Source organism: Pezoporus flaviventris, unplaced genomic scaffold, assembly GCF_033815535.1.
Source record: "Pezoporus flaviventris isolate CSIRO_AGI_PZ_B2104156 unplaced genomic scaffold, CSIRO_AGI_Pfla_v1 ptg000063l, whole genome shotgun sequence".
Lineage (NCBI taxonomy): Eukaryota > Metazoa > Chordata > Aves > Psittaciformes > Psittacidae > Pezoporus > Pezoporus flaviventris.
Genome location: NW_026892611.1, coordinates 2,593,200 through 2,608,691, shown reverse-complemented (window position 1 = coordinate 2,608,691; position 15,492 = coordinate 2,593,200). Strand labels below are relative to the sequence as shown.

At 53.4% G+C, this 15,492-nt stretch overlaps 1 protein-coding gene across 3 annotated transcripts in view; it reads left to right on the top strand.

Annotated features, from left to right (window-relative positions):
- SMG6 (SMG6 nonsense mediated mRNA decay factor) overlaps positions 1-15,492 on the top strand; it is a 106,972-nt gene that overhangs the window by 19,035 nt on the left and 72,445 nt on the right. For all 3 annotated transcript variants that reach the window (XM_061470062.1, XM_061470061.1, XM_061470060.1), the window contains exons 9-10: positions 5,903-5,964; positions 9,532-9,677. In XM_061470062.1, the coding sequence (XP_061326046.1) occupies positions 5,903-5,964; positions 9,532-9,677 (208 nt within the window). The remainder of the gene's footprint in view (positions 1-5,902; positions 5,965-9,531; positions 9,678-15,492) is intronic.

Genomic DNA, 15,492 nt, shown 5'->3' with positions numbered 1-15,492 from the left:
CTTTAGGACAAGGGGTGATGGGTTCAAACTTAAGCGGGGGAAGTTTAGACTGGATATAAGGAAGAAGTTCTCTACTGGGAGAGCAATGAGGCTCTGGCACAGGTTGCCCAAAGAAGTGGTAAATGCTCCATCCCTGGCAGTGTTCAAGGCCAGGTTGCATGAGCCTTGGGTGACTTGGTCTAGTGTGAGGCATCCCTGCTCATGGAAGGGGATTGGAACTGGATGATCCTAAGGTCCTTTCCAACCCAAACCAGTCTGTGAGTGTTGCATATTAGTAATTTGTAGAAACCAAACTTCGATACAGGTTTGGTTGGAAAGGAAATAACATGCATCTAAACAGTCTGTTTGACCTGTTTGCCTTAAACTGAAAGTTCTGTGCTGGTAAGTTCGTTATTAAACAACGTTGACTTTATTTCTGGGGGAGATGTTTGCTTTGAAGGCAGTGAAGTTCCCACAGCTTGATCTTTACGTGACTAAAGTGGACAATCCTCTTGCTTATGTTTCTCATCTCACTTGCTCCCTGCAGGGATGAAGGGAAAAATCCAAAGCTCATTGGTTTTGCTGAGGGGCTTCCTAAATGCCTCTTTTCTTCTCTTGCTGGGCTGCTGACTTGTAACTCTTATTGCCATGAGATGTGTCCTGGAGCTGCTGCACTGCAGGAGATGAGGGAGCTGCAGGAGCCTCTTGAGATCTTTTTACCACTAAATTGATTTTGTATGCCTCAAGGCCAGGATACAACAGGGCTCCCCCTTCCTTCCATGTCACAGCAAATTGGATTTTGTATTTGTGCAGAGTCTCACGTTGGGTATCCGGATTTTCACTGGAATTGCTTCGAATGCTATAGAAATAAACCCATTTCAGGGCAGGGCGCTGTGACTGCTAAACAGAAACCTGCAGTAGAACACGTGGCGAGAAGCAGGGAAGGCAAGCTCTGTATCCCTTTGTGGTTGCAGGTGGGATATGAAGAGGAATGATTATGGTAATTAACCAAGCTGGAATTTGCCCACAGCTCTTGTGGGTACCTTGTAAATACTGCAGAAATGCCAGACAGCCTTAATAGCCCTTTTGTCTTGTCTCCTTTATGGAGGTAGCCATTTGCACAAAACACTTCCCACCAGCACTTTGTTGGGACTGCACCTGTAGCAGTAAAAACCTCCTCTTGGTATCTCGCCCACTGCAGCATCTCGGGCTTTTCAGGAGGCTCTGTCTCAGTGCTCAGTGTTGTTTCATTGGGATACTGCCCTGGAAGGTACCAGCCAAGGGCTGGGATGGTTTGGGATAAAGGATTAGGGTTATATTTGTGGGCTCATTGCTGCTGTTGGGCTGGGAAGGAGCTGCCTGCAGAAGTGAATAATAATAATAATATAAGGAAGCTCTTCCCTGTGAGGGTGCTGAGGCGCTGGCACAGGGTGCCCAGAGAAGCTGTGGCTGCCCCATCCCTGGCAGTGTTCAAGGCCAGGTTGGACACAGGGGCTTGGAGCAAGCTGCTCTAGTGGAAGGTGTCCCTGCCCGTGGCAGGGGATTGGAGCTGGATGAGCTTTAAGCTCCATTCATCCCAGACCATTCTATGATTAATAATCAATGTGGTATATCCAGCCCTTGAGCTGCAAGTGAGAATATGGCACGGTTTGGGTGCCTGGATGTTACTGCACATGGATCTCAGCAAGGAAGCTGTGCCTGGAAAAGCCTGGCTGCCCAAGAAAGCCGGGAAATACTTGGGATGAGTGTGGTATGTGTTCTGAAGCAGAGCTGTGCGGCTCTGTGGTCTGTATCCCAACCCCTTGTCACTGAGGAGACCCCCAGATTCGGGAGAACATCCTGCTGTGCTCCAGCCCCTTCCACTCCGGTGGAGGCAGCGCGTTTGCTACAGGCAGTTTTGCATCTGGTCTCTTGATTAATGGACTTGTCTTTTGCAGCCTATTTTGACTCTGACACCGCTTTCTGCTCCGCAGATGCTTTGCTGATGTTGAAGAAAGTTTGCCTCGCTTGATAAAGACCAGATCCTGAAATTTACTTCCAAACCTGAAGTAACAATTTTGAACTTGAAACGTTTTATTTCCCCAGGAGTCACTGCTCCAGAATCCTTCCCTTATTTGGTGCCTCCTTCACAGCTGGGACTGATGCTCAGGTGCCAAAGCTCTGTGCACTCCTCACCCTGAGCCAGATGGGTCTGTGCTGGGTTCACGTGCAGCAGCTCTGCTTCCCAGGCCTGGATCCTTGTGCTCCTTTTCCTGTGCACCCTGGTGGCATTCCCAGTGTTTTCATGCTGGGGTGGGACACCCTATTTACAACCCCTTCCGCTCAGGGAATGGTCTGTTGAGGCTGGGGTTTTGCTTTCTTCTTTCCTGGCTCAAGACATGACAAAGCCTTCCCGAAGCTGTGTGCCTGCCCTTGCTCTGTGTGCTGTCAGGACATACTCCTCGTGGCCTCTAAGTGATTTGAGCTTGGCTCTTCCTGTTCTGTTGCTATCTGTGCACTCTGCTGCTCCACGAGGAGTTGTTAGTCACTGTTGATTCCTTCCATGGTAACACATCCAGTTTAGCTGGCGGTGCGGTGTGTGGATGCTCCCCAAGCAGCAGTGTGCTGCTTCCTCTGGTGAGGTTGCCTCTTCCCAGGTGGATTTAGTCTGTCTGCACATGCTGACTCATGACAGCTAAACCAGCTGTTTTCAGCTCCAGGCACTACTGTGTGCAGGGACCCCTTCTTCTTGACAACTGGTTTGTTTTTATAACTAATGCCTTCGCTATATGCTCATAACTTCCATATCTCTGATGCCCGTTTTCAACTGGAAGGGCCAAAATCTGTTCTTTCTTGACATAGTTTTGTGGTTGGATGAGCTTGGCTGGGGGGGCTTTTCCCAAGCAACCAGCTAGGTTTGGTTCCTCATCCCTAAGAGCAAAGGGCAGCGATGGAAGTGAACAGGGAGCTCCATCTTCCCATGGCATCAGCACAACAGGAAACCTTTGGAGTGGAGCCGCCTTTGGGCTGCACAGGGAGTGAGATGAAGGCCAGAAGTTGTTGCAGGTCTCACGTCAGGGCAGGCAGCACTTAGCAGGGCTCTGGGGAAGCGTTCCTCTGCCCTGTGTGAATGCAGAACAGCGCAGTGGAAGTCACTGGTTCCCTCTGGCCGTGAGAAGCGGCGTTTGATGGGAGGAGCAGGGAGGCTGAAGGGACAGGTGAGTCACTGGAGAAGGAGTCATTCAGAGAGAAGCCCAGTCAAAGCAGCCCCGTGGCCTTAGCGTGAACTCAGAGATGAAAGGTCCAAAGTTAAGTGATGAGCTCATCAAAACCTTGAGGCTGTGAGAGAAAAAGTGGTGAAAGAAGCTTCAGAGGTGCCTGCTTGAGATGCCATAGTGCTGGGGCACACAGGGCTCTGCCCGGGCTTGCTGGGTTCGTGCTTAAGTTGGCAGGAGGTATGAAATACTCTTTCCTCGAGGCAGGTATCCTGCTTACTTAAAAGAATATGTATATATATATATGTATATATACAGATATCTCTATTCCAGTTCAACACTGGTTCCTGTGGAGTGCGACTGCTTAGTCCTTAGGATTGTGAGTGAAAAGGCTGAGGGGGAAGCTTGCTCTGGGGAGATGGGGGTGAAGGTGATGTCCTGGTGAGCCCTCCCAGAGCATTGTGTCTCGTGGGAATGCTCTGGGCACGTCCCTGCTGGGCGCTGCTGTCACTTTCCATTCCAAGTGGGGAGTTTTGGTACTCCCCCGCTGCTGGGAACGTGGGGTGAGGATTGCAGGGTGAGCACTGCGGGTGAATGTGGGCCTTGGTGGGGGGGAAACTTGTGCCCCAGTTTCTTCCTTTTTGCACATGCAGCCTTTCCAGTAGAGATGGAAAGCCACAGGCTCCTGGTCTTTTCCATATCCCCATCAAAAACCTCCTCCAGCTCCTGCTTGCTGTGAGGCACAGCACTGTCCCACCGAGGCGCTTGCACTTGAGTTAGGGACTGCGATTGGGCTGTCTCTGTCAGGGGATGTGATTGCAGCTGGAGCCACAGAACTGGTCACAAACCACTTTTCTCTTTCCACAAGCTATTGCCTGAGTTAAAAACTAAGGAGGTGTTAAAGGTTTCAAGCTCTGAGCTGCTCTGGTGTCCTAAGGAGGATGGTGGAGAAGCAGCTGTATCCAAGCTTCCCTGGCAGGGCGATGCAGGGCTTTGCTCTGGTGTCCCAGTATTCCCCAGTCTCTTCTGGGTTTCATCTGCAGAGTTCATAAAATGGTGGCAAATCAACTGGAGTTCCAGTGGAAAGGGCTCTTTAGGGCAGCAGTAAAACAGCGAGTAAGCAAGAACCCCCTTGCTGCAGGGGCCAGTTTAATTGGTCTGGCTTGTTTTATGAGGCAGGTTTTATGTTGAAACTCGCACATGGCCCAGGAGCGACTCTGCAGCAGGGCATCATTCTCCTGCATGGGTCCTCTGGGAATGCAGCCCGGGTTAATTACACCTAAGTGAGGAATCACACCTCGTGGAGCAGCTGGTGTAAGTCACCGTGAGGGGTTGAGGGTGGAAGTGGTGCCAGGGCTGCCGGTGATAACCATCCCCTGCAGCCGTCGGCTGGTGCCTGTCTTGCACTTTCTCACTGTGGCATTGCCACAGCCTTGCCTGCTAATCTCATCCTCTCTCCATGCCTCTGACCTGCCCCTGGAAATGGAAGCGGTGCTGCTGACCTCTCTGGAAGAGTTCAAGGTATAAAAGTGTGGTGTGAATGGGTTGCTCCTGGCCAGCATCTCCCCACGCAGTGCTTGGAGCCTGGCTCCGAGTCTGGCTTTTCTCACCGCGCTGAGGCTGTGCAGGCACAGGAGGGAAAGCTCTTGCTGTGGGGAAGGTAAGAGCCAGGCCAGTCTGCTCTGAGTGTGTGACACAGCCACCTCCAGAGCCAGGCAGTGACTCCTCACCCACCCACAGCCTTCTCCAAAGCCAGTTAGATAAGGGCTGGGAAAGCCCAGAGCTCTGCCGAGCTAGCAGAGGTGGCTTAGAGCAGGAGTAAGTGGTTATTCAAGTCAGGTTTTGGTGTTAACTTGGACCTAGGCAGGGCAGGAAGCTGCTTCACGCCGTGTGCTGCAGCCAGCTCCCCCTGTATCCCCTTAGCTCCAGGTTGTTCTGGTTGTTGAACAGCAGTTCTGCTGCTGCAGGCTTTCAGAGGTGTCTCTGGTACATCTGAACCGGCTCCCTCTCTGTAATTAAGTGGGAGTGAAGTGAATCACAGAATGTGTTCCAAGGGACCTTAAAGCTCCTCCAGCTCCAGCCCCTGCCACGGGCAGGGACACCTTCCACTAGAGCAGCTTGCTCCAAGCCCCTGTGTCCAACCTGGCCTTGAACACTGCCAGGGATGGGGCAGCCACAGCTTCTCTGGGCACCCTGTGCCAGCGCCTCAGCACCCTCACAGTGCTCCCTTCTGAAAGCTGCTCCTTGAGAGGACCCAAGTGCTGAACTCCCCATGTTGGCTTCTCAGCAGAAGAGCATCAGTGAGGACATCCCGCTCCTCCTCATTGCCCCGGCACTCAGAGCACTGATAAACCTCCTTCTGTTGGTTGTGTGGGGTTATTTCGGTGCCGTGTTTAATGCCGTTTGTGGTAAGGGGGCTCCTCCTGTGTAACCCTCACGCTGTGTAGGACACCCTCGGGGGGGGGGGTACCCGCTGTGCGGGTGCTGTGCGCGCAGGGCCCGGCAGAGGGCGCTGTGTCTCCACCGCCCCGTCCCGCTCCAGCTGTTTGGCGCTGGGTCCCTGGGATGACTTTGGGCATGTCCATTTGGTTCCCATCTCCAGTGCCACCCCCAGCATCCAGGCCAGGTTCTTCTGTCACTGGGGACATTCTTAATTCACAGGAAATCGGAGAGAGTTTAATTGTTTTCTCCCCTCTCTCTCTCCCCTTTTTTTTTCCTTTCCCATGCAGCTGAACAAAAGGTTCATCCTCAGTTTTCTCCATGCCCATGGGAAGCTGTTTACCAGGATTGGGTAAGTGTGCAGGATGTTTATTTTATTTTCCTACATTACAAGTCTTTTTGGAATTTAATATTGTTAGCAACTAAGCTGTGTTTGGAGCTGAGGGCACAGGGTGTGAATTCTTGCCGGCCTAGCCTCCTGGTTCTTATTCTCCTTACCCGCCCTCACATCCACACTGGTTATTGTTTGGGCTTTTTGTTCCCCCACCTCAAGGCCCAGTCATGCCCATGCACCAGAACCCTCTGGCAAAGGATAAGCTCCGATGGCTGATATACACACAGGAGGGACTACATGCTGTTTTCTCTCTGCCGTCACCTAACACTTCTCCTTCCCCTTTAATTCCTGGTTTTACCTCATTCTTCCATTCCCCCCTGCTTTTAGCCAGCTGTGAGGTGGCTCTGCCTGTGAGGAGCACAGAGCCATCAAGGCAGACCCACGTGGTGGCTGAAGCATGTTGAGACAAGCCTTGCCCTTCATCTCCTCGCTGCCATTTCAATGGGAGCCTCGTAGCTGAGAGCTGCCCTGGCTGTGGGAGCTGGTTTCGACACAGCGCCCTTGGCAATGTCTGTCAGAAGCTGCTTTCAGGTAATTGAAGAGCTGCCCTTGAAGCAAAGCAAGCCTGGTTCAGGCCCAGGCTGAGAGCCCAGCCTCAGAGACATCCTTATCACCCAGGGAGCAGAGCACAGCCTCGAAGCTGATGGGCACCATCCCCATGGAGCTGTCCCTGCCCTTGCTGTCAGCTGGTGTAGAGACCTCACATAGGTCCAGATAGTCTCTGGCAACAGTGGTCTCTGCTTGAGCCTGCCAGTGCCTCGTGAGCAGATGTAATCTCATGAGCTCTTTTGGCTCCCTCAGTCTCTTGTGGAAGTCTCTTGGCTACAAGTTACAGGGCTGAGAGACCTTTTCCAGGACAATTAGATAAAGGCAATGTGGATGCAAAGTGGCATCTTGTGCTTGTTGGTGTGCTTTTGACGTGGGTTCCCTGCCTCTGGGCCTGTCCCCTTTCCCTCCTGGAGCAGGGAAGCACCGATCCTGCCATGCAGCCTGAAACCTCGGGTCTTGCTCCATCCATGGGATGAGCAGTCAGGAGTGGCATGTGCTTGGCTTTGGACCCTTCATAAAGCAATGAGAAGCAGGAGCTGTGCTGGCCAGTTTTATTGGAGATGTGAGGGGGAGAGCAGTATGCTCACTGCTGGTGCTATTGATCAATCCTGACTCACAAGGCACTGACGATGTGCTCGTGGGCAGCAGTGAGGAGGCAGAACTGGATGTCCTCCTGCACATAGGAAAACAGGAGGAAAGCTGTTAGAGCCTATGGAAGGTTTGTTAACTGCAGCACGGCTGTGCCGGAGGGCAGAGCATCCGGGCCAGTGCTGCTCCTTAGCTCTGTGGGGAATCCGAGCTAATCCCAGCAGTGGGATTAATGGGAATGCTGCAGAGATTGCTTGCACATTGGCTCCTGAGACTTTGAGATGAAGATGCAGCGTTTGAGGCAGTTGCTTCCCAGGACAGTCATTTAGAAAACCCAAGTATGTTTAATGGTAGAATATCCCTTGAAGCACTTAGAAGGGAACTAGAAAGTAATACCCTGACACAGGAAGAGAAAATGGTCCAGCCCTGCTAAACAGCTTCCGTGCTTAAAATAGGTAAAAGGTGAGGAATAACTGAGTCCTCCTTGGGCAGGATCTTAGTGGTTTATCCCTAAAAACTATGGAAAAGATGATGTTGCCCTAATTGGACTCTTTTGCTCCTAAACCCACAGGTAAGCACTTTATTAAATGCTTCCTCTCGGCTCCTGACCTGCTGGTTCTGAGCTCAGTGGGGTTACTGCTGTGCTGTTCCAGATGTGCTGTGCTATCAAAGCACAGCTGGCGGGGCTGAGGAAGCCCTCACTCCTTCTTGTTATTCCATAGCAGTAATCTTCATCTTCTCACTAACAACTCCTCCTGCAAAGGGCTCTTCCATCCCATGTCCTCTCTGCACTAAGAGGATGTTGCTGAAGCCTTTCGAAGCAATCAGTTTGCTCCAGTTCCCTGGCTGAACCCCAAATCCAGGGAAGTTGCCTCTTCCAGGCAGAGCAGTGCTTATGTACCAGTGGAGCTGCTCCATTCTGCCCAGTTACAAGGGGCTTGTTTTGTTACAGCCCCTATTTGTGTGAAGGTAACAGGCACCTTGAGCTGCTCCAGCAAACAGTGCCCGGGGGAGGGTGCCCCTGCTGCTATAGGCAGAACCTCTTGTTGAAAGGCATCTGTGAAATATGGTTCAGAAGCAGCAAGCCATTCGTGTATTTATAAATAGAGCCTGTTACTGCCCTGAAAGGCTGTTGGGGAAGCCCAGCAGAATTGCCCATGTGGGTTACCAGAAGTGGCTTGCTAATCCAGCCTGTAGCTTGCTGATATCACAAGATCTGAATCTCTGGGGGGAAGATAGAGGAAATTGCTATGGAGGCCTCCGAGGCTGCCTGCCCCAGCTCCTCGTGCTTCTCCCACTGTGGAGTTTGGCTCCTTTGCTCCCCTGTGGGCACAGCAGTGCAGTGTCACTGATAACTGGAGCGGATGCTTGCTGTGAGATACTGAGTGTAGCTGTGGCTTTTTCTAGTGCAGGAGCAAGAAGCAGCACAGAAAGCTCAGCAGCAAAGGTGGTGGGACAGGAGGACCTCAACAGTTCCCCAGGTTTCCTGGTTACAAAGTTGTCTCCATGGAGTACCAGGGGAGGACTCTTTGGTAGGGCTGTTACGGGCAACCAAAAGTCATTTCTGTGCACAGATTGCTGCCCACTTTTTGACCCCACTTCTCTAGGGAGGTTGCTGAGGATCCAACAGTAACCTCATGCAATTCCCTCCGTGCTGTCAGATGAAGAGCAGGGTGAATGCGTCAGGTTTGCTTGGGTGCTTGTGAGCAGTGTTGAAAGCTCACCCCATCCCCAGCCGTGGCACTGCAGCCGCTGGCTGCTGTGTCCTGATGAGCGACAGCAGCGCCGCGCACTGCAGGGACCAGCTCCAGCTTTGATGTTTCCAGCAGCAGTTGTTAGTCTGCGAGTCCCCGTCCTGTGGGGCTCTAAGTGATGAAGTTTAGGGGCTCAATCACAGCGTGTAGCCTGAGGGGACAGGGCTCAGTGCCATGGGATCCATTCCTGCAGTGAGGAGCACAGGGATAGGCACTGTTCTTGCGGAGGAAGCATGCTCTGGCCGCCGTACAACACGCTTAGAGTTGCCACATCCGCAATGTGGCACCAGTGTGTGCAGTTTGCTGCAGCCTGGGTTTCTTGGGAGTCCCATGGGCTGCTCCTGGTCCAAGCGAGCTGCTGGCCTCTTGGCATCACTCCCAGCTTGGTAGAAGTCAGTAGAAAAAAATGGTTGGTCAGAAATGACTCATAAAGGCCGTGTTTTCCTGCCAAAAGAATGCTGCCTGCTGGTCACACAGCAATCCCTCGCTACCCTCTCTCTAAGGAAGGCTTCAGCTGCCTCTGTTGCAGCTCCCGGATGGGACACAGCACCCAAGGGTGTTCCGCTTTGCCGGGAGTGCCACCAGAGCACCCTGCACCCCTGGGCATAGCCTGAGACTCTCTCTTTGTCTGCAGGATGGAGACGTTCCCTGCGGTGGCTGAGGAGGTGCTGAGGGAGTTCCAGGTCCTGCTGCAGCACAGCCCCCCTCCCATCGGAAGCACCCGCATGCTCCAGCTTGTGGCCATCAACATGTTTGCAGTGTACAACTCCCAGCCCAAAGGTACCACATGCTGCTCGAGGGGAACCGCGCTGGGGGATCAGCCTGCTTGTGTGGAGCAGGGAGGGGGGCATTACCATGGATGGGGGAGCAGTAAGGTGGTTGAATGCCTGAGGGTGTAGGGACAGCAAAGGGACCTTGGTTGGAGGTGTCTGAGGAGCGAGGAGGCATCACATCTCCCTGGAGCCTGAGTCATCAAGCACAGAAGGAAGGCATTGCTCCATGGCTCTGCCTTCCACTGGGCCCTGCACAGTGCCTGTGCTGCACTGGGAAGATGTAGGAGCCATTGGCTGTTGGGAGAGTGGTGTTGGCTGTGATTGCTCATGCAGGTGGCTGGGTGATGTGATGCTGCTCTCTGAAAGGTCAGGCTGGAGGCTATGCCCCACACTGAGGCACCCAGAGACCAAAGCAGATCTGGTATTACTCATCCTCCTCCCCATCACCTCCTCCATCCGCCCATGTGGTCTCTGCCATAGTTGAGTTTAATGTGTTGGTTGCTCAGCAGAGATGCCACCAAACCAGTGTCTTCCACTGAGTTTGAAATGATGCTTCCGGGGATGTGTCTTTCCCAACACACATGGCAGCAGGTACCCGGGTCTGTGTTTGAGAGCAGGGATGCAGCTGTGCATGCTGGGTGGGATGAAGCAACGTTTCACTTGGGATTTAGATCCCAGAGATGGAAGTCTTGAGCTGATGGATTTCAGCTGAAGCCACCATGTGGGTGATCAGGCCGAGCCCCAGAGCTGCTGCTGGCAGATTCCTCCCTCGTGAGCCTGTTGGCCACTTGTCAGGCTGGTGGTTAGTGGCCAAGATCAGCTGATGGAGTTGAACCAGCACCAGCCACGGGGGCTGGGAAGCAGCTCCTGTGTGCCTGCTGCCCGGCCAGCCCTGCAGGCACCCTCCTTTCCCAGGGGAAGCTGTCAGTCGTGCTGGGAAGCAGCTTTGCCCTCCCACCCTCCTGCTAGATGCCAGCCAGCAACAGTGTGTTTATCTTTGAGCTGCAAAGTACTTTATGATTATGAGCAAATGCCTCTGTGTGGCCCCTGGTAGGTGTATTAACAGTGTGTGTGCTGCAGCTGGGAGCGGGTGGTAAAGAGAGGAAGAGATCTGCCTGGGCTGTGTGGCAGGTCCCTGTGGATCACTCCCAGCTCTTGGAGCACTGGACTCTGCTCTTCCATCCATAGCGGGGTTGTGGATGTGAGTGGTAGGAAGTGAGTGCTTTTTATCTCCTATGGAAAAATCAGTATTCCAGGAGTTTTCTGCCTCCTGTGTGGGTATCTGCCAGCTGCTCCCAGCTTCTGGATCTCTGCAGAAAGCAAACCTGGTCCTGCTGGGGTCTGTGGAGTAGGTGGCAGTGCTCATGCAGTTCCTGCAGGTCGGATGGCCCTGCTCTGCCATCTGATCCCTGGTGCCCATCAGGGATTTCCCTGCGTGCTCCTTGCTCTGGTGCCCCTAAAATATCACTGGGACTGTTGCTGGCAAAGCAAATCCTGTCATCAGCACAAATGCCCTCGTGGTCTGTGAGCCGAGTGCTGGCACAGCACAAGTTGGGCTCGGTGCTGGCGCTGTGATACTGGGAAGAGCTGGATGCAGAAGGGAGGGAGGAAAAGGAAAGGGTTTAAAAGGCAAGTGAGAACGTTTGCTGAATGATTACCAAGTGCCCAGCGCGGAGTGAGGGTCTTGGCTCCCTCCCCAGCGTGTGGGCTGCTGTGGGCAGAGCGTTGGCTGGAGCATACGGCAGGAACGCTGTCGGGAAGGTGCAGGTTTCCATTTCCCAGCACATGAGTCACCTCCCTGCGCTGCAGTAGCAGGGGCAGTGGTGGGAGAGGGTGCTGATCCATCCCTGTGGGGCTGGGGGGGGGGGGGGGGCACAGGGAGCACTCCCTGCCTGCCTGCATCCCCACTGCCAGGGATTACTGGGGAGCCGTGAGCCAGGCTCGCTGTAGTCAGAGCTTGGCTGCGTCAAGTCTGTAGAGCTGGATCTAAGTTTGCCGTTGGACCAAACAGCCTCCAGAGATCTCCTCCTACTGAAATCCTTCTGCAAATCTGGGATCAGAGCGTGTCTGTGTCCTTCCCATCGCACGGGCCTGTCTGACCTTCAGCTGTGAGCTCCCAGTAGCAGGAATTGATCCATGGGTTCAGGGCCAGGGGAGGGAGGTCGGTCTGAGATCTTCCCTTCCCTGCTGTTCAGGGTACTTTCCCCAGGGAGAGCTGCTCCCTCCCGCCCATCCATGTATTTCCAGGTCTTTGGAGACACGGTTATTCCTGAGAAACTTGTGGATTTGTTGTTTGCGCCGTGTCTGATGAACCCCTCGTGCTGTGATGCAGTGGTGCCAGCAGTTGTGGGGCAGCGTTGACACTAAAACAGTCTTGACTTGGGGAGCTCCTGCAGCATTTTGTGTTCGTGAGCACAACATTTAATCACAGCTACAGCTTTCCTCGCTGTTGCTCAGGCTTAAACACACCAGTCCTGCCTCATCTCAGTCTCTGCTTCCCCTGGTTTTGCTGTAGATGATGATCTGTCCCCATTGCTTCAGTGAGGCAGCAGGGGAGGCTGGGGACTCGTCTGTTAATGCTTTATGTTGCTGCTCTTTGCTTTTTTACTCATTTTCTTTTGCTGTGGTGTGGGTTTGCTGGGGTCCCTCAGGGATGTCCTTGCCCTGCTGTGTGTCCCCCATATGGCAGTTGTGGTGTGTCCTCCTGTGTGTTTCTGGCTCCTGGTGGATGCCACTTCTTTGTAAATCAATTTGTGCGAGGTTGCCAAGTGCTCTTCTAGAATCATAGCATCACAAAGTGGTTTGGGTTGAAGGGACCTTAAAGCTCATCCAGTTCCAACCCCTGCCACGGGCAGGGACACCTTCCACTAGAGCAGCTTGCTCCAAGCCCCTGTGTCCAACCTGGCCTTGAACACTGCCAGGGATGGGGCAGCCACAGCTTCTCTGGGCACCCTGTGCCAGCGCCTCAGCACCCTCACAGGGAAGAGCTTCTGCCTAAGAGCTCATCTCAGTCTCCCCTCTGGCAGGTTAAAGCCATTGCCCTTGGCCTGTCCCTACAGGCCCTTGTCCAAAGGTTTCTTGTAGCCCCTTTAGGCACTGGAGCTGCTCTAAGGTCACCCCTTAAGAAACCTTCTCTTCTCCAGGCTGACCCAGCCCAGCTCTCTCAGCCTTTTTTGGGGTGCACTTGGGTGTTTCAGCTGGTTTCAGAGCCAGCTGTGAGCAGCACGTGGCATTTCACCACCTCCCAGTGCAGGTCACTTCTCCATCCCCAAGTACCCAAACCCAGAGCCCCACGGTCTCTGCCCGGTGCAGGCAGCAGAGCTGTGCTTGTCCCCAAGGGCCAGCACCAGGCACGTTGGAGCTGGTCTCAGCTGCCTGTGCAGCCGGGCAGCACTGGGCAGACCCTGGGAGATGGATTGGTTCTGTTGTTTTCTCTGACAGAGGAAGCCAAAGAATTCCCACATGAAGTGTTTCCCCTGCTGCTCCGCATCAAACAGCATCCCTCCGAGTGAGCCGCTCGCCCCGTGGTGCAGGGAGGAGTGTGGCCAGCAAGGGTCCCTCCGACCTCCTGTTGGGAGCATTCCAGGTGGGAAAAGGCTCCTTGGAGACCTTAAACCCATGGGGCAAGGAGGGCCCACCCAGGGGATGGGCACCCACTCTACATGGCAAAGACATGCAGTTACTAGAGCTTTCCATCATCACGTAGGCATAGTGATGGGCCATAGTGGGGGCTCTGGCTGGGGCAGGACCTTAGTGGGGTGGCCCGTTTGAACAGTTTGGTAGCCATCTGCGCCGAGCGACTCGGGGAGAAGTTTGGATCCCTTTATCCCGACCACAAGCACGCCAAGAATGTTAATTTTTTTTTAATTCTGTAATTTGGGGAAATAAAACTCTGGTTTGTGAGAGGCCTAATTGAAGCCGTGCTTGCGGCAGGGGCATCTCGGTGAGGGGAGAAGGAGAGGAACCCCCCCCAACCCAGCCCCATCTGTGCCCAATTTACTCCGATCTGGCCTCTCTGAGGCTCCCTCTCTCTCTCTCTTTAATAATTTGTTTTATAATTCCTGGAATCAAACCCATCTCAGACACACTGTTTTATTTTACTGTATTATTGGATTATACTTCCTATAAATCACTGGATGTTATTCATAGGCCACCACCAGAATAACTTCCCCTCTCTTCTCCTTCCCCCCCCCACACCCCATGGCCCCGCATTCCAAACAAGCACTCACCAAAGTTGGGGGTGCAGCAGCACGGGGCACCCTAGAGACACTTCCCGGAAATCCCAGCAAATTTGCCTGGCTGTGGGTGTGAAGCATCAGGCTGCAGCACCTGGATGCCTTCTGGCATCGCGGGCCAGGCGCGTTGTGCCGGGTGGAGGTTGTTAGGAGGTCGGGCTTTAGGTGGAAGTGGAGAGGGGAGGGGGCTGCCATATGTGCATCCTCAGCACATGGAGGGAATGAAGTTGCATCCCCCTGGGGCCGAGCAGAGTCAGGGCATGGAGGCACAGGGAGGTTCTGGCCTAGCTTTAGCTTGAGGGTTGGGAAAGTGGCTTGTGTTTGAAGCAGCGGGGAAGCTGGGTGAGCAGCCTGGAGGCTGGTGGAGGAGGAGGAAAAGCTGCTGCTTGAGCAGCAGTCCCACTGTCAAAGGAGGGTTCAAGAGGACAGGTAGTGTGTCAGGGTCACTGCTCCTTGGTCCGCCTTCTCAAGTGGAAGGTGGTTGGGTTTTCTATGTTGAGATAGAGTTTGCTGGGAAGCCTTGTGCAGAAAGGGAGGATTCACATCCTGCTCCCTGCAGTGGGTTCAGAGTGGTGTGCATCCCCTTTGCACCGCCACACCAGTGCAGAGTAGGTCAGTACTGCACAGGCCACTGGGTGTAGACGTGCTCTGCCTGGCTCACGGAGAACTGCTCTTACACAGTGAGCATCTGCTAACTACAGCCTCTGCAAGGGTTTGCTAGTGTGCATGGTCCTGCTTGCTCCTTCAAGACCTATACCAGCTTCTGAGATGCTCATCTCTCCCAGGTCTTGATAGACACCACAAAGGGTCTATAGCTTAGTGCAAACCAGCTAAGCAGGTACAGGAATACCCCTTTTGGATGTGAATTCTCCAGCCTGGCTGGAGAGGAGGCATCAAACCCAAAGAACCCCCCCCAAAATGAGGCTGTGCTTTGCAGCCAGCAGCCTGCTCCGCTGCCACCCTGTACATGGATGGAACGTGTTTTGCTTTGCTGACCACAGCTGCTTTGGTTGCAAGCTGAAGCCTGAACCCTTAAAATATCCCCTGAGTTGTTGCTAATGGTGTCTACCCCCAGCAGAACCTCACCTCTGACCATCTCCACAGCTGTTTGGTTTCTTGGACCCAGCTTTTGCTGTCAGACCTTAACTGCAGCATCAGAAAAAGACTCAGCGGAAGCAGGTACCGCTCTTCTGCTGCAGCCACGTCTCAATGGCTTTTCATGAAGCTCTAACCACATCTTGCATATTGGAGCAGACAAAAGGTGCTGGGAGTGGAAAGCAGAGGAGTCCAGTGCATTTGACTGGGTTTAAAAATAAAGCAGTGCTGTGGATGGTTTGCTTTGGTTTGGTGGTTTTACAATTAGACGCAAAGCAAAGCTTCATAAACCTCAGGCTGTAGATAGCAGAAGCAGCAGCTTGATCTTTCCCTGTCTGGGGAGCAGAACTGAGGCCTTTTCTCTTGAATTCCCCTCTTTGCATGGTAAATATGTGCTTCACCAGAGTCCAGCTGGTACCTTTGTGCTCTGTGGGACATGGGCACAACATCAGGGAGGTTGGTGAAGATCGTGTGTTGCAGGGCTGTGTCTTG